The sequence below is a fragment of the Ascidiella aspersa genome, chromosome 7 (genome assembly GCF_963924565.1).
Source record: "Ascidiella aspersa chromosome 7, kaAscAspe10.2, whole genome shotgun sequence".
NCBI lineage: Eukaryota > Metazoa > Chordata > Ascidiacea > Phlebobranchia > Ascidiidae > Ascidiella > Ascidiella aspersa.
The window spans coordinates 13537679-13561263 of NC_139453.1; the positions used below are offsets into that span (position 1 = coordinate 13537679).

At 35.5% G+C, this 23585-nt stretch overlaps 3 protein-coding genes across 3 annotated transcripts in view; 1 reads left to right on the forward strand and 2 right to left on the reverse strand.

Annotated features, from left to right (window-relative positions):
• LOC146137937 (uncharacterized) overlaps positions 1-1404 on the reverse strand; it is a 41680-nt gene extending 40276 nt beyond the window's left edge. Inside the window, exons 1-4 of the mRNA XM_083394485.1 lie at positions 1347-1404; positions 796-926; positions 410-550; positions 208-264 (exon numbers count right to left, since the gene is read on the reverse strand). Of these exons, the coding sequence (XP_083250611.1) occupies positions 208-264; positions 410-550; positions 796-926; positions 1347-1392 (375 nt within the window). The 5' untranslated portion in view covers positions 1393-1404. The remainder of the gene's footprint in view (positions 1-207; positions 265-409; positions 551-795; positions 927-1346) is intronic.
• A 1653-nt stretch (positions 1405-3057) lies between these two features.
• LOC146137938 (small ribosomal subunit protein uS3m-like) lies at positions 3058-5528 on the forward strand. The gene is made up of 5 exons (XM_083394177.1): positions 3058-3256; positions 3546-3617; positions 4420-4534; positions 4744-4848; positions 5224-5528. The coding sequence occupies exons 1-5, from the start codon at positions 3224-3226 to the stop codon at positions 5406-5408; spliced, it is 510 nt and encodes a 169-aa protein (XP_083250303.1). The 5' UTR covers positions 3058-3223; the 3' UTR covers positions 5409-5528.
• Positions 5529-7379: 1851 nt separating this feature from the next.
• On the reverse strand, positions 7380-23228 carry LOC146137939 (transcriptional regulator protein Pur-beta-like). Its single transcript, XM_083393349.1, has 10 exons — positions 23078-23228; positions 21724-21878; positions 21192-21320; positions 20858-20961; positions 20356-20432; positions 17030-17139; positions 13664-13748; positions 11593-11741; positions 10119-10274; positions 7380-9352 (listed from the first exon to the last, which is right to left on the reverse strand). The coding sequence occupies exons 1-9, from the start codon at positions 23121-23123 to the stop codon at positions 10164-10166; spliced, it is 966 nt and encodes a 321-aa protein (XP_083249475.1). The 5' UTR covers positions 23124-23228; the 3' UTR covers positions 7380-9352; positions 10119-10163.
• Positions 23229-23585: the final 357 nt, after the last annotated feature.

Sequence of the window (23585 nt, forward strand, 5' to 3'; positions counted from 1 at the left end):
AGATTTTCAAAGATATTATTAGCCACAGTAATGATATTTCAAAAGCGTTTTGAACCTACAACATTATTACCATCCCTTCAAAGTTTCAAATAAAATTGAACTAATCTTTGCAAATTTTTTGCTGCAAATAGTTGTTGGTTCAGCACTTTTACCATTTTGGAATATGAACAAACAATTTTAGTAAAACGCATCAAAACAAACACTCACAATGGAAAGAAGCTCATCATATATCATGTCATAGTTCTCAGAAACCAGGATCTTGCACTATAAAACAACAATGGAAACTAAGCATAAGGAAATGTATTTATTTTATAAATGTAAAACAATAAACTTAACAATTGAAAATCAACATTATGCACACAGATTAGAAAAAACATTTATAGTTACAAACTGATTTTAAATTTAATACCTCATTAGTAAACTCGCTGGGTATATCTTCGCAAATCTGCATTAAAGCATCTTGAACTTCTTTCTTGGTAGAATTTTTAGTCAAATAGTTGTCCACTGTTAGCATGCCATCCTTGCACAGTTGACATGCCACATCATTGCTCTGTTGGAAATATATTACACACTATTAACAACATTAACAGGGATCCCAGCAAGCGGAGATATATATTTCTATGCTAATATTATCAAACCTGGAACTATCCCAAAGTAAACTTAAGATCTTCTTCTGTCTAAATTATAGCATTACAATATATATATATATAGTTAAATAGTTCTAATTACTATACAGATTTTTTTTCAAATAGGCAGGATTTTCATTGAAGTAATTTAAAGTACAGCAATTGCAACCTTAACTGGTTTACTCCAATAGTTCAACTTGCAGTGTTCAAACGCCCCGCAAATGTTGGCATTACCAACATTTTTGCACCAGTACGACGGACCCCAAGTGCACTTGTTGCTGCCTAGGATCGCTCCATATGCTGTGGGAAACAACATTTTTTTACAATTGTCTATATATTCTTATCATTTATTTTGTAATTGTAATTCTGGCCTAAAATAAAAAGTAGCATAAATCAATGTAGCCTGAAGCAAAGTAAATTGTCAACAGAGCAAAATAATGCAGAAAATATTTACATTACGCATTTCTTAAGGAAAGTGAAAAAATAAACATTGAATGGCAGGGAACTTAATGCTCAGTTAAACAGCCATTTAAGCTGGGCAATTATCACTACAATTTTAAGGGAGGTTTTAGTATCAGATAGAAGTTTTATTTTAATACCTTATTTTTAAAACTTGGTAATTTGGTTAATATATACAATGATAAATAATAATGTATTATGATCTGAAGGTCTAATTTTGAATTTCTTCTTTATAAAAAAACACTAATTTTATATTCTTACCTTGTAAGGAGCAAAGTAGCAAACACAAAACAGTAAACTTCATCATAACACTAACACAAAATCTGTAAAGAAGTGAACAGTTAATCTATCATTTAGAAGGGTCCTGGACGTAAATCTGCTGTAGGACTTAAGCAACACAGTATTATAGGCGTGAACTTAAGAGAAAATCGGCGCTCTTTCACTATTGTACGTGAAAAGTTATGCAAAAAAAAAAATAATAATACCGCATACCACAACGCATATTGTTTGGGTTAGGGTGCGGGTTAGCGTTTGGTTGAGGGTGGGTCAAGTAATATTATGTTTATTATTAATAATAACTTCACCCACCCTCAACCAAACGCTAACCCGCACCCTAACCCAAACAATATGTGTTGTGGTATGCGGCATTTGAAGAAAAAAAAAATTTTATTAATTTTTACGTACGATAGTGAAAAAGCGCCAGAAAATCTCCCAGTATGAAAGTCCGGCGCTGGTCTAAAATCCTACCACAATTATTATGTCAACGCACAACATTTGGGTTAGGGTGCGAGTTAGCGTTGGGGTGTGGGTAGGTCAAGTATTATTATATTTCAGTATTTAATAACAATACTTGACCCACCCAAACCCAAAACGCTAACCCGCACCCTAACCCAAATAATGTGCGTTGTGGTAGGATTCTGGACCAGCAACGAAAGCCCCAGTTGTTTTCAATAAAAACGCTCAGGTATGGCAATATAATATCGCTAAATAGAATCAAAAACTCTATTTGCTTTCGCTGTCGGATTGTATCTGCAAAAAGCTGTTCCCTTATTAACTTAAATATACAGGGACCGCTCTAGAATCGGACAACAACTAACATTATTTTACTTACAGTGCGGGTTAGTTTTTGGGTAGGTGAATCAATATTATTAAATAATAAATATAATAATAGTTAACCCACCCAACCAGTAACCACTAACTGACACCCTAGCCCCAAATATTGCGTGATGCTTCTTTTAGACCAGCGCCCTAAGCCAAATAATGTTCGTTTTAGCAGGATTCTAAACCAGCGTCGAATATTGAGTTAGTGTCTAGGTTTGTAAACCAAACAAAGACGACCTTACAATTTATATTTAATACGTTACGTTCTACGAATAAACGTTATTAAACAAATATATATTTATTTTGTCAGTTGTGCGCTTCAATTTCCCCCACAAACTCACATATTTGTGAAGTTAAACCACGTTATTTGCGTTTCGTCTAACGATAGGAACTTCCAACAACTGAAAGAAGTACGAACTGTTAAGTGTTGATATCAAGTAATGTAGTGAAGTTTGGCACTAAGCCTTTTGTTGATCAACCTCAGCCACCTAGTGTTCGTTAATAACTGTTTTCTCATTACTTTTTTTATCTGCATAAAACTTTTTTTTAATATATATTAAATGCTATTTAAAAGATATCTGTTTATTACGATAGAGGAATACTTAATAATATGTGATCAATTTAAAAAAAATCAAAAAAATCAAAGAAGTAAAATCGTTTCTTCAGAAAATGTACACGACTACGTAGTACGTAAGCTTTTGCAATGACTATCTATTAAACTGTTTTGTTATTTATTTTTGGCTAAAGGCAACTTTGCTAAAGGCAACGTCTTTCATCTTTTTACTTTTAATAAAAAAAAATTGTCACGGTTGACTAACTTCAACGCTGTATCAAAATTCTAATTTTTTTTAAGCTACAAAGTTAGAATGCTTAAATATGGAATAACGCACGTTTGTTGTTTAGGCTTTGGATTTTCTGTTTTTTCTACCTATTCCATCTCGAAATTAAAGTTTTTAATTTTGCTAAGAGGTAAACTTATTGCTAGATAATAAAAATACATGCTTTTTTGATTATTTTTTTCGAAGATCAATAATGAAATGATGAATTTGTGCAAAACGTTTTCTACTCTGGTAAGTATACAGTGCTGTTAACATGAGGTACTGTTAAATTGTATAACAACGAAACACTATATAAAATAAATGCTTCAAAAAGTTGTGTTCTGGGCGGTTCAAGTATTATCATTATATTTATACTTCCATATTTATTGATTTATTTATTGCAATTTCAATTTTGATAACTCGTTTGTTAACTGTGAAAAAGAGTGGCAGGATTTTAATCTGTCACATTGATTTTTTTACATGTTGTATAAACATGACAACTTGTTTGACTTTTAATTATTTTTGGAATTTGTAATTTCAGAACCTTATTGGAGCGAGGTTACCGACTGTTTCAAGTCAGAAAGCCCTCCATCTTTCATGTAAACAATGCAAGGTCGGTGATCAATTCTATTGTTTGCGTATGTCCTTAACAAAATGTTGCTTGTTCATAGCTTAAAAAATATGCAAAAGTGAACCCCGCTAGTGTAATGTAAAGAAAGTTGGGGCTGCATATTTGATTTTTTGTGGGTGCATGCTGAATCTGTTAAATAATTTACTGATCCAACTGTAATACTTTGCACACTGGAACAGGGGTTGTTCCACTGATTACTTTATTGGTAGCAATCTTTTATTTCCTAAGGGTGTACAAACCTTATTTTAGTAATAATACCTAACTTTGCTGTAGCAAAGCTGTATTAAAATTTACTTTGCAGTTTCCACTTTAGATAAGAGTGTTCTTTTTCACACAGAAGCAAACACACTTTGGGGCTTTGTAACAAGCATTCTTCTAGATATAGAAGGCTGAATCAAACTACAAATGTGATTTTAAAATAATTGTGATATTTGCTGGTATTCACAGTCCTATTTATCCTTTCTTTCTTCTTAAGCTTCTACTAGGAATCTGATGGCACTTAACACTTTTTTTAATTCATGAATCATGAGATCTGTTGTGCTTTAGAATCCTAATTAACTAAAACAGTATATATATAAAAATATATATATATAACTAGAAAATTAACTAACTCAACGTCTAAAAGTGGAATTGGGTTGCCTGTAGCCCATAATCACAAGAATAAGGTCAACAGATTAGTCTAGTAAGAGCAAAAAAGTAGCATTTTCTGTATATTTTTTGCCATTTAGGAAATAGTCACATTGTCAAAACTGGAATTTTAACTTTCCATTAACTGTTTGTTTAGAGCAAGGCTAGCAAAATACCCGGTTCAAAATTTCTAAATAAGCCTCTGACTTATGATGAAGCCTGGAAGTGTTATCACATCTCGTCAACAAAGAATTTTCTTTCATTTAACACTGGTAACCCTTTGTAACATAAACTGTTAAAATGCAAATGTAATATATCTGTTACAAACTTGTATATTAACTTAAAATTACCCTTTGTATTAATCTATATATGTATATTAGTATCATTTACCTTTTATTTTAGAAAATATAATAAAGCGTTTAGTGATCTAATATATTGTTTCATGCAACATAAAACACCAACTGGAAACTGTTTTGTTAAGCTTCATTGCATGAAGAAGATGGAGGGTCCGACAGGATTTACGAAGATCACTTCATAAGAAATTTTATTATTGGAACGTTTTACAGAATGATTTCCAAGAACATAGGTATCACATTTTGTTAAACGATAATGTATGTGCTTATTACTGCTTTATCAAATTATTTGCACTATGTCTGTGATGATTCTTTTAATGCTCCAAATCTTTTTGGAGCCTATTTAACAACACGCGTTTTATTTACGAATGATATAAGAGTTGTTTAAATTTTGAAATATAAAACATTTTCAAGGCTTTTCCGATTATATAGACAAAACAAACGTTTCTGTGAAAAAATCTAAAACCTAAAGCAGCCTTACTTTGAGACCCTGTTTGAATTTGTAACCTCTTAATCATATTTAACCGAAATATTAAAAGTTGCCGACGACCCACGAGTGCAAATTTTCTAAAGTACGACAAAAAAAGAAACAATAAATTTGTTTATAGTTATCAAGCGCCGTTTCAACATGATCGACATCATTCTGCTGTTCACCTATGACGATAAAAACTCGACGAGGCCCTATTTTTTTGTCGGCTACTCGGAGCGCTTGCTTTCCGCTTTCCTGAAGTGCAACGTCAAAGTGCACCTCATCAAAGTCAGCCAAAGCGACGTGGAATACAAATTTATATGATTCGTTTTTCTGTGTTGCGTGAGTGCGCTCGACTAAGCGCCACATCTTGGTTGACCTGATGCCTTTGACTGCGGATAAAATTAAAACCGCTTCCATCAATAAACCTTATCTTGTTACCGGAGTTGGTCACAATTGCTAGTGAGTAGTCCGAGCATTTTCGCTTGCTGCAGTAGGTGGAGACGCACAGGCCTATAGAAGTTTAAGATCAGACAGATTTGTAAGGTGTAGCCATAAACATATGTTGTGATAAAACAGGGCTTTGGAGCAGGCGTAAATGTTAAATTGCTCCGACTCCAGCTCCAGAGTTCTCATTTATCATAGGTTAGCTCCAGCTCCGGAGCTTATTGATACCATCAAATGGGGTCAGTCAGTAATCAGTACCATCGGTTGCAGCTGACTGTTCAGCTCAGTCTGCTGTCAAATCCCCCAGCAACGTGGTTAGTTAGAAAAAGAGGCAACAATTCTTAATTTTGTGAAGGGTTGCTGTTAAATTATGTGAATTCAGCCATTAGTAGTAGCATAGCATCTTATGAAATACATCGGAGCCGGAGCTATTTTTTAAACAACTGCTCTGGCCCTATTTGAATTTCACGTAGAGGCTCCAGCTTCAGCTCCATTGAAAATGCACGGCTCCGGGTCCAAAGCCCTGGTGATAAATCTTGTAATACATCTTTACTCGCAACCTGTGTAATGTGTTAACGAATCAATTTCCGAATTCCCGTGACTTAATATCATGGAGTCGAACCGTCTTTTCGGTTCAGTTCGGATTTAAGAATATTTTAATAGACTTATTCGGTTCGAGACAATTTATTTTAAAAATCGGTTTATAAAGTTCCAGTTCAAATACAATACGAGTTGCGTTAAATCTAAAAATGTGGTTTTGAAAAGTGAGAATAATTTTTGAATAATAACTCATATTTAGTATAACTTTTGTCGCGCATTAAATGTGCAGCTCGTTAGTGGGATATCTTAAAAGCAATTTTTTTTAAGCATATTCTATTTTTTGGGCAAACTATCGAAAGTAGCACGACTTGACTCTGTAAAATAGCCTACAGGTTGTGACGTCATGCTGGAGTGAAGCTTTTTGATATGTTCGGTTAAGGTTTAGGTCCTTTCAAAATATGCGGCCTCCTACAACAAATTACGGTCATCAACCTTTTCAAAACGTCAGTTTGTCTGTTTTATACTCTGAACTCGGTCGAAGGTATGTCCACCATGTGACCAGCAAGCCGCACTGTACACCAGGGATGCAGAGTCAGTTAAAAACAATCCGAGTCCGACTCCGGTCCCAAAAGCAAAGAAGTCGAACTCCCGAGATCGGCGCCGACTTTGTAGACTGTACTCAACACATTTACGTAAATAAAATATGGCGTATATAGCCTATACGGCAATTTACTAATATAGGTATCATACAGCTCACCCACGCATAGTCCGTTGAAGGAAAATATTTAACCATCTGCTTTTCCACCTTAACAATTTACAGTTTGTGGCCTTATCGGTTTCAAATTTGTTTCTGTGCATGCGCACGTCCTGCTGCGCATTTCTTACACACACATGCACGCCCGACCCGCGAAATATTTCCAGTAAGTTTGCGCATTCCGCTTTTGGCAATTTAAAATAGTTTAAAATGGTTGGATTGATGCCTTGCAAGACTATTTTTTTTCTTACAGTCTTATTCGTTACATTCGCAATGTTATCCTAAATGGTGGATTTTTTCGCGCTTCTATGTATTCAATTTATGCGGGTACCGAATTCTTCTCTATTCCACAATAGATAAATCAGACGTGAAAACAGTTTACGTTTCTTAGTTCTGTTCGTGGGTTTGACACAGCTGTCCTAAACTGGTTTTAACAGAATGCTTCACATCAACAAGACGAGATGATTAGTGACTGTTTCTACCAGCTGTTCCCCTGTCACAGTACTCTTCTGTGGGAAGTTGTCCTCAACTCTCAATAACACAGTCCGTGGAACTCAACATTAAAACTTATTTATTATTATTAATAATAATATTACTATACAGCTATGTGCACCAGACCGCGACCATGGGATTCGTGTCGAATAAACAAACCAAACGAGAGAGGAGAAAGAAAAAGGCAACCATCCAATACCCAAGAGAGTGGCGGCTTTTGATACTTGCCTACAAGAAAAAATCAACATCTAAGAACTACGGACACGCACAAGACGGGCACATGCACAATGTATATGGGTCTGTTTCTCTAAATTAAAAGCATGTACAACAGGTTAAAACAATAAGTGACGCCGTGACTGTTCAACAAAAGGGGGTCCTTAAAATAAGTGGAGCAAACGGAACTATTTTTTGAGAACCTACTTCGGGTCGGATCCACAACGACAAACAAAGTTTTAAAAATATAGTTGTGCGTCCAAGCTTACATAGGTTTAGAGCAATTGCCTAAATACCAATAAGAATTAGAAAATATATCGTGATAAAAGTGACCCAGTTCTCTGATTTGCGCGCCGTTAAATCAGGGCAAAGATGAAGACAACCCCCAAAACAAAGTCAGGTTCACCCTTAAAATGTAGGTATTATTGCAATATTACCGCATATGCTGATAAAATAAATCAATGCTAATCTTCACCGGGCGACTGGGCACCACATCGGCTCAACGTTAACAAAAACCGTTTATCAAAACAACTGAATACTTTGGCAAGGCGTAAGAAAAATTTTAAGTCGCCGTTTTTGTATTTAAACTTTCTGTCCGCCTAACGAAGTGGAAATATGGAGCATCATTGCTCAATTTCACTACAGCGAAACGGTATTTGAAATGAAACAGGTGGAACGTGACAAACATATAAAGCGCAACAATGAGATGATGACTTTAAACAATAAAATGCGGCGACAGTGAGATATATACCAAATGCCGCTATGAAAACAAAAACTGTTTTTCGGAACTTTTGCGCAACCCAAACGAAGGAATATGATAATTAAAAGTGATCGGCATTGTGCGCTGTAGACAAATATTTCCGGGTCGGCAGGGTAAAGACGCCGGATAGAAGAATGAACAGACAAAAATACGTAAATTTCAAATGAGGTCGAACGCTGGGATAAACTGCTGACTCGCGAAGCGAAGCGAAAAATGTGCTGAATCATTTTAGGGCGTTTATACAAGATCAGGGTGCAACATGGAAATTAAACCTAAAGAACGACTGAAACGGACTATATTTATAAGAATGTTTTTTTTAGGCAGTGGTTGTCACATTAACGTTATCCTACTACCAGACTCTGGGGATTAAGAGTTTCGGCAATAAATTCAGAAGCTGTCAAACTGAAATGAACATTTTACATAAATCCACATAAACAAAACCAAAAATAGTTCAGAAGTAAATACCCGCCTAAAGCAACCAGCGGTAATAAAAAAGTCGGATACCTCGTGATAGTATTTATCCAAACTACCTTTTAAGACGAAGCAATTTTGTTTTAAAGCGAGGGCTATTCCAAAAGCGGACACACTGCAATAACTGCGGCAGTGGTTTATTTGCGCTGCTAGGGAAGGGCGCCCTTAGACACACAAAAACAACAGGGCGTACCGAAAATACTGAGAATAACGGAGGTTCGTAATTAGGAAACAAAACATTGCGAATTTCGGTATGGCCAACCTGTAATTTTGCGAGTGAATAAACTGTCAATGGATTCCGCCTCTGCACATAGCCATATATAGTCGTTAGTTTAAAGAGGAATATAATATGCATTATAACTAGACGAACAAAACAAAACAAAACAAAAACGCCGTGCACCAGGCTGGGTACACGAGTGACGTAGATTACAAGCACGTCATCTACCACACACTACATGACGTCATCGAACAAGTGAAGGCGATTGGCTGAAAGAGCTGACACCGACACTGGAACAATGCTGGAGAACTGTACACGTTTTTTTCTTTGACGACTGAACAATCATTCACAAAATGGTGACGGGATGCAAAAATCTTGGCAAAATAAAAACAAACGCTTGTTGTGATATTGTAGGTTAAAAGCATCGCAACATTGTTAATCTTACGCTTTATGAAGCTAATTTTTGACGCTTTGTCTAGCCACGGCAGATTTTTCAAAACAAAACAACCTATGTGCAAGAGTGGCTTTTCAGTGGCAGCAAGATCCAACTAGGATGCTTGACTTGAAAAAAAAAGTTTACACTTGCATTTCGTTTCTTATCGTTAAATAAAATAAAACATACAAAGAACTACAAAGAAGTAAAAACAATGTTATGAACGTGGTTTCAAAATACAGTCCAAATTATTGGACTTCGAAAATGTTGACAAACACTTAGACTCTTAACTTCAGCGACTGACAATATTTCAACCAATGCTGTATTTTTTCTTCACTTTTTTAAACTACCCGCAAGCATCGCCTTTATGTTTACATTTAAAACTAGCTTTTTGTTCACTTTAAAGTTGGGATATCTGGTAGTTCGTATTTATTGGAATACCGATAACCAATACGAGAGAAAACGACGGTGTCCTGAGCTGATTCTAAATGACGCCCTACTACCAAATGTGCTTGTCTTTTAAAAATTGGTATTCCCATAGTCCATTAATTTTACTTTAAAAGCTAAAAAAACTGTTCACTGTATTGCAAACCAAGTCTGATATGAAGAAAGTTAAATTGTTTTTTGGACAGCAACACAAATTGGCAACTGGTTTCGAGTATCGCCCAATACGCTAGCCTTGTATGCGACTCAACAAGTCGACCCACCCCATGGTCTTGCTCGCTTCTGCCAGGTGGTGGTGGAGAGTGCGGCTATTCGTTCCTGGAAGCGGTCGCCTCTTCTTCCTCGATGTCATCCACGTCATCGGTACGCCTTCTTCTTTCATCCGCCTCTTCTTCTTCTTCCTCGGCCACTTCCACGTTCTGAACAAAAAAACGTTGTAAACGCGATTTTTGATCTTGTCGGTTTTGTTGGATCCGCGCGGTACGCGTAAAGCAATCGGCAACTGGCGCTAGGTAAGTGGAAATATTTCGCGGGTTGCGTGTGCAACTGTGCATGTGTGTGTAAGGCAGGGGTTCTTAAACTTTTTTTACCGCGGACCCCTAATTTTTTTTCTTTTGCTTTGCGTGGAAGGCAAGAAATTGTCAAAAATGACGTCACAATCAAATAGTCTTTAGAAATATGCTGATTTATTTATAAATTTACTTCAAAATACAATTACACGTCTCAATACAAATAGATGTTTTTCCGAAATGTGCTGATGATTTTAGGAAAATGGAGTGTAAATACATTCAGTACTAAATCGCTTTTTTTTTAATAAACTCTTTTTTTTAATGATTAGCGTACTTCTAAATATAAACTAATATTTCAAATTGGCCTTCATGGACCCCCTAAAATTAGTTCACGGACCCCAGTTTAAGAACCCCTGATGTAAGGGCTGCGGAGTCGGACTCGAGTAAGACTACGTGAAACTACCAGAATCCAACGTGCCTAGTACAGAACCAAATTCGAAACTGTAAAAGGCCCGTCAATTGAATCGGCAGGAGTTGTTTTTTATACTGGAAACAGAGTCTGACTCTTATGGGAACAGAGTCTTGACTCTTATGCAAATATCAGCATTTCGCATTTAATCGGCCGAAACGAACACCAAAAAGCACCATAACCGGCAATCTAAAATGGTATTAGGATAAATCCAATATTAGCATTTTGCATTTAATCGGCCAAAAACGAACAACAAAGAACCTAATAATCGGCAGGTCGGCAAAATGCAGAGGGCCAATGGGTAGTATTAGTTCTCATCCTATCCTAGGTGTATTTGAGTATTGAACATACCCTATTTGTTATATAGCATTTGGGTACTTTATTTCAGGTATTTATTTTTTTGTGTGTGAAGAAGTATCATGTGAAAAAAGTTGTACTAAAAAACGGATGTTTTTATCATTTTTTTTAAGAATTTGCTTAAATAGAAGGAAGGCACTTTTAATAGACAATATCAAACCAACGTGATAATAGTTCAACTTAGATAAATTCCTAGGTATTATGTTATTTTGAATGTATCTCAAAGCTTTCATATAATATATGGTTTCCATTTTTGTTCATTACGATAGTTCAACTTACATAACATTATTCCTCAATTCCTGGATATTTTGTTATTTGGAATGTATCTCCAATCTTTCATATCATAATATACGGTTCCATGTTTGTTCATTACACTATTTTAACAACCGACAAAACCACTACCTCTCCTCCATCATCTTCTGGCACCTCCCTGGATGCTTCCTCCGAGTGTCGGTCCTCCTCCCGTTCGCCGATCTGCGCATAGTAATCGTCCATCGCCTTCGAAGTCACGTTCAGGTAGTCGGCGAACTCCTTCCAGAACTTTTCCGGAACTGCGCCGGAAAGCAAGAGAGTTTTAAAGTTTTTTGGCGTGTTTTTGTGATTGTGAGTATCTGCTTTAATAGGTGGGTTATTTTTGCAAGAAATTGCTAGGTTGTTTGATAGCTCGTGAAGCAAATTGATTATGTTCACTTGATTTGCTTGGGTTCTTCGTTTGTTGAAGGTGTCGGTATTTCGCTTTGACGAACTTGGAAATTATAAATTTGTTTTTGTCTGAGCGAAGACACGCAAGATACTAGGTTAATCCGAAACTCTGTATCCGTTTGAATGATTTGTTTATCATACTGACGTTGGTGTTCGTCGTCAATCCTGAGTATATATTATATATAATGTTTAATCGACTTTGTTGTAAGCGAATTCCTTTCATAATTTTTCCGGGATAGCGGGGGCCAATATTAGCTCGGATTTTTTCGCCTAAGTTCACTTATATTTAGGCATTTCGAGTTTGTGGTCTTCAATAATTATACAACGAGCGTTATTAAAATAGAACACAGTAAATACACCAAAATAGGTTTTAATTACATTGTCCTCGTTCTGGTGAAACATTTTAGTGGTTACGTTTAACTAAACGGTTTAAGTGTAGCTAAGTAGTGCAGCATCCGGGTTTTTTTCGGGAGACCAATTGCTTGCCAATGACCCTTCGCCCTAGACCTAATCATTATTATTAACTGTCAATCAATGTTATTGTGCAAGTGGTTAACATACAATGTAAGGTGCAGAGAATTAAAATTTCCACAATGCAAAGTAACATTGCACCGTAAAAAGCGCTGGCCTTATATAAAATACGCCACAGAGGTTAAATTTGGGACAATATTAGCGAGGTTACGCCAGTGTATCTTTGTTATTACTCACAGTGTAGTAAATTTGTATTCTTTGCAGAATATTATTTGACTGCTTAATTAACAAATTTGCAATAAAGAAGAACTAAAACACAACAAAGCTTTATGAAAACAATCTGAATTTGTGAAAAATTTATTGAGCTGTACCGCAATAACAATGTGGGCAAAAACAAAGTTTTAAAAAAAAAACTCGTAGTTTTTTATAACATGTTTCATGTCTTAGTTTTGGTTTTCATGTAGTTACAACACTTTAAACATTTGTATTAAATGGTTGTGGTTTACAAGGTTGGACAGTTGTAATTTATTTCTTATGACATTTGGTAGCAAATTGTTTTCTAATTAAATGCTGTTTTGTCACCAAACGGTGTATTGTGAATTTGTGATTAATAATCACCAATAAATACTGTTTAAATCATTGGAAAACACAAACCAGGATTTGATATTCTGGATTCGTTACTCTAAAATGGAAACCTATCTTTCTAGAATAACTTAATATTCTACTTTAAACACCTCTAAATTTACATGTTCTTATTTTTTTAAGATGCATTAAAAAATGTATATAAAACTGAAATATGCTATAGAACAGTGGTTCCTAAACTTTTTGAGACACACTCCCCTTTTACAATTTTAACAAACCTCGTGCCCACCTTGTTTTAAAATTAAAAAAACATAAAGCAGAACAGCAATTTATTCCCAGGTAAGTTGCATTAATGCGAAGGATGTAACTGTTTTTGAATACCAAAAAAACTGTTTTTGGGATACCAAATGTTTAATTCGAGTATTAGTAGCAGGGAAATATTACTTTTGTTTAGCCTTAATGTTTAGTCATAATTCATACAGAGTTTGTCAATTTCTCGCGCCCCCTTGTGAACCTCACACGTCCCCAAAGGGGGGCGTCCCCCCAGTTTAAGAACCACTGCTATAGAAGATAATCGCCAAAAATTAGAAAATTAGCCCCTGTAGTGATAGGTAAACAAAAACAATTGAACTATCTTGTGTGTTAGGCTACTTGTGTTCAACTTGGTACTATTTAGGAGCCGATATTCGAGGGACTAAAAAATTGCCCTTTCACTTACTTGTAATGGCCGACCGGAAGTAGCGAGTTTGTTCAGTGACTCGAAGAAACACTCCACGCTGGTTTTGCCCGACGTCCATGAAGAACTAAAACAAAGGCGTTGGCGTTAAGCAGGAATTTGTTCTTACACAGGGTGTAGTTCTGTGACCGGTATAGACTTTAAAGCACCTTTATCTAAACTAAACCATTTCTCTATAGCAAATCAGGTTAATTAAATGGTAAACACGACCAAAGAAATGTGATGAAGCGTAGTAAGGTTATTTTGAAAAAAGACTAAATATGAATTTTTAGAAAATATGATAAAAAAGTTCAAAAGTTTAAAGAGAAAACAGCCAACGGGAGAAGGGTTCGGGTCGCTCGAAGTTGCGCTGCCCACAAGAGCAGTGGGGGAGTGTTCTCATTTAGGCCGTCTAGAGCCGACCGAAAAGCAGTAGCAAGGGGTATATTTAAGAGCACGACGTCGTGGTTCGCTGCGAACCAACGTCGATGTGGGCGTCGGGCACCTTTCAATAATTTATGCCTCCGCTTTGAATCCCTTTGCCGCTGCGAGAAGCAGCAAGCAAGGAGTTTGCTCGATCACACAGGTTAACACGAGACTGCGTGTGTCTAATAACAGCGTCAAACGTGTCACTGTGCACGTGTGTTTTTACGCGCCAATTCAACGTCGCTTGCCTTTAGGAAACGGAACTTATCATTGACCACACCGCAGTCAACATACATATGAGCCTCAGTGGTTCTCAACCTATGGTGAAGGCTTTTCAGGTGTTACGCCAGCTGCTTTCGGATCTTATGCGGAGTATGGGAAAATTATTGTAAATAAACAGCGGCTGCCTTATAAGTTAAATTATCGTATAGCCTGACTGGCCCGGGGAACAAGTTGTTTTTCTATAATATTTGGCCCTTAATTAATTTAACTAAAATATTCTATTTTAAACGCAACGACAGTAAAAAACCACCAAGTATAAGAAAGGATAAAAAACACTGAAGCAAATTTAAGTGGCCACCTCCAACGTCGTGTTAAAGACCAATGTTGAAATTAAAAAAGTTGAAGCGAGATAAACTATAATCCATCGCAGTATCCGTTTTGAAATATATTTGGAAAAAATTATTTAAGTTTCTCCAAAATTATTACCCTTCTTTAACGTTTTACCAAACTTTTTTAGCAGCAGGGCGTTAATTTGATTTTTAGATATAATTTTGTTTTTTTACATATTATTTGTTTCGTGTGACAACATGTGCCGGAAACAGGTCAACAAACTAATTTTGCCGTAAAGAAAGCAAAGTTTACAATAAATTTAGTGGTTAAAAGTTAAAACTATACAAAAATACGACTACGACATAAAAATACTGCAAAACATTACAAACACTTGTCGTTAGGATGACGTAATTTAACACATACCTAACTGGCAAGTGTACAGGCCACTGAATAGCCGGCGAAACTATAGTTCCTCCCTGAAAGTGGGCTAGAATTTGCATTTTACAATACGATTGTTTTTATTTCAGTCTCGGCGCTTGGAAGTATAGTTAGATTCCCACTTATAATGGCTAGCGCTGAAGTACACAATCCGCGAACCAATAACAGGTGCAAGTCAAACTTTTTACCTTGGTACTTTGTACAGTTTACATTTACCATTTTCTGTATCTATAACAATGTGAACATAATACGGAATAAAAAGATTTTTTTTTCTGGGCAAATTGCTAAACTTGGTAAACTTCATAATTTTTTAACTAGAGTTTCTAATAAAAAAGGTTCGTATTCTTAACCTTGTTACCCTATTATGGACGAACCCTATGGATTTAAATTAACCCATTAAAAAATATCAGATATTTCCTGCATCAATTAATGAATAAACAAGATTACAATTACTCAAAGACCATTTTTTCTTCTAAGCAATATACATCAATTAGTTGTAAAGGGCCTTTCGTTGATGAACTTAAATATAAACAGACCCAATTTAATGACAAATGGTTTAATCTTGTAAATGCTGATTAATTACGATTAAATAGTGTCTCGCGTTAAATGGTGGACTTTTAATTGCTATTGTATTTAGTTACCATTAATTTTACCCTATTTTTATTACTTCCACTTTAGGGTGTTTCTATGTGACCTCATTTTAACCGATTTTAAAATTGTTTAGTTGCAGCAGTTGTGGTTGGGCGCGGTTTGAGTTTTTTATATTTGCGTGATTCTTGCTTTACATTTTGTTGTGTTTTTAGGTAGCCGACGTATGATGCCCCTACAAGTAAAATATATCTATCAAACAAAAACTGTTCATAGTGATTTTCGAGTAACTCTTTATCAATTATTTTTTCAGTCAGAGGGTTCTTTACAAGATTCACCGCAATGAAATATAGTACGCGGGGATGCAACGCTACAAAAATAGGATTTAGCGAAATTTTGCAGCGATTTTTCGTCGCTGTTAAACACAATAGATTCTCGTCGTATCGATTAATAAACAGCGATTTCCCACTAGGGCGCTTGTCTCGGGTTTGTTTTCGTATTAGGATCACTGTCGGTTCAGCGGGAATATCTGATGAGCACCAAATCGAAGAAAATGAAGTGATAATTTTATCACGGCAAATGCGTCCGTAATATTTGTACACGCAAGTGGCATGTACAATTACCTGTTTGCAATAAAACATAATGCAATGTACGCATTACACGCTGCAACATGTTACGCAGTGTTTGTGTTAATGTAGCAAGTGGAACGTTGTTCGCGCGTTGTCTATCGATTTCGGATGATCAAACAACTGTTCATTGTAAACCCACTTGTATGACTATCACGCGTTGCTTTGGGGTATGTGTCAGTAAAACAAACGTGTAGACTTCGAATTCAGACAAACTGGGGAAAACAATCCAATATTTTTAAAATAAGTGCATGCATTTTATACCTGAAGAAATTCTAAAGTTCCAGTTTACCAATGAGGACTCCAGTAAAGTTTAATTAAAAAATTAAACCACTCGGCATATTGGACTGTTTGAGTGTTTATATAACCTAAATTCACTATTTATTTTGTTGTCTAATTCCAACACAGCGAATACAACTAACTTAACTAAGAGAAAACCAGCTAATGCTAACGTTTACTGATATAAATACTGTTGAACAGGTTATTTGACAGTTATAATTTGTTTGACCACTTGTTTTGAGAGCCAAGTTTAACATCATAAAGAGGTTTTTGAAGCGGCCATAAGAGTACCGGCCACAAAAGTTAGTAGGCCGTGTTAGAAAAAAGTAGGCCGTGTTAGTCAGCAAGTTTTAATCGCTAAAATCACGCCTGGGTTTGAAACGAAAGAACAGAAAAGATAGAAAGAAACCACACAATTAAAAAATGAGAAAATAACGAATTGTTGGAAGCCAACTAGTACCTGCTTGCTGCGTCGATTGCCGATAACGTGAGAAGCGGGCAGCTCGACTTGGTCCTCAGTGCCGTACTCGTCGATCAAACCAGTGAGCGCGTCGCGGAACTCGACCAGACCTACAATGAAACGTTATTTTTAACGAAATTTAAAAAAAATGTATAAAGCTGAAATACTTTAGTAAGTAAGGAATCTCCCGCAGACAATAAAATGTAAAAGAAAGATTCTTGTTTTCGTATCGGATGATCCTAGACTGTTTATAAAAACAGATAAAACATAAAATCATTTCTTAAAATTTTACTGAAATATGTATTTCGCCTATAAGGCATCGTCAGTTTCTGTACAAAAAGCAAGGCAAGGTAACGGCGTTTAAATCATTATTTCCAGCATATTTTCCAGTGGTGTGATTTAAGTATACAAATTGAACATAATTGAGTAATTAAAGTATTTTTTGTTATGGACATTGTGATTTCAAAACTTTCAGCAGAACATTTAAAAAAAAAATTCAGCAGAACAAAATTATTAAAATTGAAAGGTAACGGCGAATAAATCATTATTGCCAAAATTTTAACGCTACTTGGCTCATAGTGTTTTTTTACCGCTTTAATCTGATGTGGAGTTTCGTCAAACACATCTAGGCAGTTTAGCAATGGTTTGCTAGCCAACGCAATGTCCATATAAATCGCATATAACGTAAATGAGATTGAGAGGCGCCATTTAAAAGCACTAATATTTTACGTCGCAAAATTGCATACTTCAAAAGTAAGTTTACCTAACAGTATACATTTATTAGACATGCATAGCAATGCAAAGTGTCGTAATCTGTGTGTCGTATTGCGTTTACTAACAACCTCATCTATAATTCTAAACTATTCACTAATCTAAAAACAAATTATTAAAAAATATAAAGTAATAGAAAAATTACTTTTGGTAAGCAATACAAAATAAACTTTAAGTAAGTGATTACTTGTCTAACCCGTATGGTTACTTGTTCACCACATAAAACCTAGAGCGAGTACTAACACAGTACCCGAATGTTGCAAAAACATCCATACAAAAACAAACAACACGGTGATTTTGGTTGTTTACAGTTTATACGATTAAACTGAAAGTTATTCGACTTATTTGGCTTACGTTACACGGTCACACACGGCAGTCGATAAAGTGTTACCGTATGAACGTAGAAACAGCGAAAGTGTCAGTTTGTTAACGCCGACAAAATAATACAGGGTGCAGGTTTTGCGTTTTGTTTGTTCAACTGTCGAACAAAAACAAACCGGTCTCTGGCAAAAAAGCGAAATTAAAACGGAAGCAATGGCAGCGCAAAAAAGGTGCGTCATTAGACCAAAAACAAGACAGAAAATAAAGACACTAAATTTAAACAGAACAAAATGTTGACGAAGGCTATGCCGACTGCCGTAGGTGTTTCTTCAGAGAAAAGGGTCAATTTGGGGTAAACATAAAACGTGTTGCACCTTTTTATTAACAATAGAAGTATTGGAATTGGATGAATGGCAAATGGATACTTATTGCAGTAGATGACATTTAGAAGAAGTTTTTTTTATAAAAGTTTTTTTATAATTTTTTTTTATAAATAGGAAATAAAAACGTTTAACCTAACAATAAATTTATCTCTCTGTAAAAGCACGTGCATTTATTTGGATTATTAGGCAGCTGATCGTTAATAAAATAACATGTTTCATTCATAAAAAAGAAAAACACATTTGAAAATAAAATCACCGCTTTTTTTTAAACAAAAGTTGAAAATTTCTCTAGCTTTTAAATGTCTGCTGGATGTTCCTTATAACTAAACTTGTGCTATTAGGGGAAAACTGGTGCTAATTATATCGGCCGGCACTCCAGCTTAGTCCCCGTGAACCTTTGTTTGTTTCGAAGACGCCATTCCCGAAATGGCTTTTAACGGTGTTTACTGTTTTGGTTGTTCGCTTACGCCTCGCCGCCCTTAAACTGCCAAGGCTCGGGTTACAGGCAATTCGAATCAAGATTGATAAATAATTTATCGCCACCGACGACAGTGCGCGAAAGGGCCAAGGTAAAAGATAAGCGCCGCGACCAGCCTTATTGTACAGGCTCCTGGCTGTTAATTACATTGCTGCACGGGCATTGTGTGGCGGGATTGGCAGTTGACTAATTCCCATGTGTAGGTGTTTGCACCGCTGTTTGGGACTCCCCGGCAGCTGCCGGCACGCAACATGTGTTTGGGTGAAATTCTACCGTCGACTGCGATCGCTCATAAGGAAAGTGACGACCGTGGAAAATAAAATTTGCACACGTCGCAAAACCGCCAGCCAAAGCTGTCAGTTTCTCAGCCACGAACTTAATAGTATTGCGACAATTGTAAAGTTTGTTCTTTAAACATCGATATACAATGATGGGCGTCTTTTTAAATAATTACCTTTAAAGTTTTGTAAAACACCGTAATTAAATTTTGAAAACGGAGGCAAGCAACGACACTTTATAGCAGTGTAATCAACTTCTAAATTTTTCGATAAACTCTTACAACAACATTGTAACATATACTTCAAACAAGCTGTGGAGAGAATGGACAAGGACTGGGCATTATATCAGAGCAGATTTGTACAGTTGATTGCATATTATGCGCAATTTAGGGGATCATATGTAACAGTAGTGTCGATGCAATATTGACTCTGTTCCCTGAACAAATACGCACATAATGGCCTGGGTTGAAATGGCATCAAGAGAACAAACAGCATCGACCATTCGAAATTGATGGCAACAGAATTAGCACGCCATGATTTAGTTATTATTAAAGTACTAAAACATTCATGGGCTTCAATATAGAATTCCAACCCTACTAATATAACACAGAGTTTGTAAGTGACCACTGAGTACTGACCAAAGAGCAATTTGCGTGTATATCTTATATTAACAACAAAGACCTAAAGAACCAAAAGGATAATATAGGAAGTACACAACTACACAAGGTTATGTAACAACTGACAAAAAACGTAGATTGAAGTGCGCACAAAAGGGCTTTCCAAATAGAGGTTAGGGGTCACGGTGGCCTCTAATGGCTTCGTTGCTAAGAAGCGATTAAGTCATGTTGTTTTAAAATACCCAGGTGGACATTAGAAAATTTCTTCATTGCTGGACAATGGACCAAGAATAAGAGGTTTTTTATTGATCTCTTATATATTTTTATTAGGCAAAATATACAATATTTTTGGAATAAATTTTTGTCATCCGCTGGGTTCCAATCCTAAACTAAGGAAAGGCATACAATTCATTAGTGAAGTTGTTTTAAACTTGCTCCACTGTATGCCACGTGCGCAGTGAAGTAGCAATTGACTTACCCTGAGCAGGAAGCGCGATTTGTGGTGGGTTGACCGGACGTCCATCTTGATTGTAATTGCTGAAGGCCTGCTGCTGTCTGCGCATGTGGGAAATGGTTACATTTGCACTTTGTATTTTAACACAACGCGACTCAAAGCCGCACAATTTGCATATCCCTGTAAAGCTGGTGTTGCCTTTCTCCCAACCCGCTCAGACCGGTTTTGGTTCCCCAAAAAATTCAGAGCAATCTGTGTTTTTTTCTCTAATGTACGACAAAGCTTTTAGCACCCAACCAATCCTTACTGTTAAAATTTATTTCTTTTAATATATTGGCAAACATTTTGTGCAGGATGGCCCAATAGTGCCGGGTAAAAGAATTGAACAATACAGATTCTTTAAATTTCGCTTGTTACATGAATAATAATTGGTGTGAACATAAATCAAGATTTAAGCATGCTACAAAGGCTTTCTAGACAAATCTTAGGGATCCAAATGATAAAACATTTGTGCCTAGTTTGTCACCTGACACGAAGAAATCTTCCGCGTTGGTTTTCCTTCAAGTCAAGAAAGTATCGCTTGTTCTCACGCGTGATTCGATCAGTTTTCAACGATGCTCGTCTTTCCTCCTATAAAGCATTGACCAAGTTCTTACACTAACAGTTTTCATTTAAAAAAAATCTATTAAGTAACGACGTATACAATATATGAACAAACAGATAAAAAAAACTTCACAAAACAATATTAACAAAAGTTCAGCAACAAAGAAAAAATGTAAAACTTAAGGAAAATAACCAAAAGTGGTTGTGCTTAAATCATGGGCTATTTGAATCCTAAAATATAAGATTTTTCTATGAACCGGTGGAGCATCAGGATTGGTTGGCCCCAAAGTGGAATAGTGCTCAATAAAGTCACCGAGCATGTTGCGAAATTCGTTTGCAATCGACATTGACAAGGTCAGCCGGTTCTTGTTGCCACCAGGTGTAACCTACAGAAGAATGTTAATGTGAATCACTAACTGTTTGAATATACATTTACATATAACAAACAAAAACAGAAAACTATAATTCATGAACTGGTTTCCAAGGTCATTAGTGTATGGTGCCAATATTTACTCCTATGTATAAACCAATCAAATATTAAATTATCTTCCTATAGACATTGGCAAGTATTGTGCTAAGAATGCTACATATAGGTACAAAATATATGTTTCAGACTTAAACTAAAGTAGTTTCATCAAAGTTTTACAGTCATTGTGACTAAAAAACATTACCAGCAATGCACATTTTGTCAACTGAAAAAAATATCCTTTAATAAGTGTCTCTGATTGGTTTGAAAACAGGTATATATTTAAAAAACTTTTTTTTTGTGCAAACCCATCGCTTTTGTACCTCCGCTATTTTGATGAACCGTCCTCTCACATTCTGCTTTACGTCCAGGTAGAACCTCTTGTTTTGAATGTAAACCATCTTTGATGCCAGCTCCTCTGTTTCCATCTGCTGCCCTTGTTGGTAGTAAGGCCTCCTAGGACCTGCCTGGGGATAACCTGGAAATATTTTTGAGTTCATAAGGAAAAGAAAAGTTAAGTTTGAAATTAGGGTGTAAACTCAAGGAGGTTAAAGCACAATGTCCATTTAAACTTTTAGCTTAGTAGTACAATTCTTATGTTTTTACTATAAAAAACATTGTCAAGTTATAGTTTTTCAGTTGCAGTCAGGAAATAGTAAATGCTTGTTAAATAACAAGTTTAGGCAATCCAACAAATTTCAAAAAAATAAAGTTGGTCATTTGTTTATCACGGAATTTTTGATATAAATTAATATTAACCATTACAAAATATGTACCATTACGCAGAAAAGCATGTCACAATATATACTGACTAATAATCAAAAAGGTAAAAACAGAATTAACAATTGAATTATAATAACATTTATGGAATTTAATCCTATTAAAATTCAGATAATCACATGTTTCCACAAGTTTTATTAAATTGACTTTAATCACATATGGTTAAGATTTCCAAACAAAAACTAAATTAAAAAAACGTTACAGAACTTTTAAACTTTTACAGGAAATTAGATAAATATTTTAACCACACTTTTGTAGAGGTAAACCATATTTAGGCTTGTGTGACTTATTAAACATTAGTTACTTTCATGTAAGTTAATTGAACGTTCTTTTAATTTAAACACTACAAAAACTACAAACAAAACAATTTTAATGTGAAACTTATTTACTTTAAAAATGAAATCAAGGTGTCATAGCAAAACTGATGCTTTCATACTATTTTTATGGGCGCGTTTCTGATTAATCTAGGTTTAAAGTGCAAAAATAAACAAAAACTTTACGGTGGTTTTACTTGTACACAACATATATATATATATATATATCTACATATAAATACATATTATATTATATTTTACATGCAGCTTTTACAGATTCTTTCACATAGAACAACTACCCAAATTTGCCAACAAATAAGAGAAAAAAATCAAACTAGACATAATAATTAATTAATTGCATGGTCTTTAAGTTCACATATATGTCAACTCTACTATTTAATGTATGGAAAGTACAGATTTTTTATATTATGAAATGTTTAACTTTTTCAATTTAAGGCCTATTGCCAAACCAAACATGAACATCCCAAGCATGCCTGTAAATTGTAATTGTTCAAGACAGGCATCGGAATATTACTTACAAAGTTGCATACAACCAAAATCTAAACAGAAAAAAATGTTTTACCTCCATCCTTTGAGCTCCCTTCACCACTTCCATCTCTGTCGGCCATTTTCTCTCTGGTATTTTTCTTTACAAAGCTGAACACTCACAGCTCATCCCCTTGTGACCTGCAAGTCACGTTCCTTAGCTTACCGAGCAAATACCAAACAACACTCTACCTTAAAGGAAAACAAAATTAGAAAATTAGATACCGTTTCTGTATAGCTAGCATTTCCTGGGACAAATAATTGATTGAATTGCTATTTAATAAAATCTCATTTCTCCACCTGCAAGTGTATGAGTTATTAGGTTAGCAAGGATTAAGTTGGTCTTGATACTGTCTCGAAAGCAGGGCTCACAAGCTGGACTCAACTAAAATGTGATTCCAATTTATATAACTAAATTAAGGTGGACTTTCGGCAATACCCTCATAAGGTAACCTATAATTCATCCCCTCAGGATACATGACTGGAAAATATCCAACATTTGCAAATACACCTTTACAATTTACAGTTGGCGGCCATATCATTTT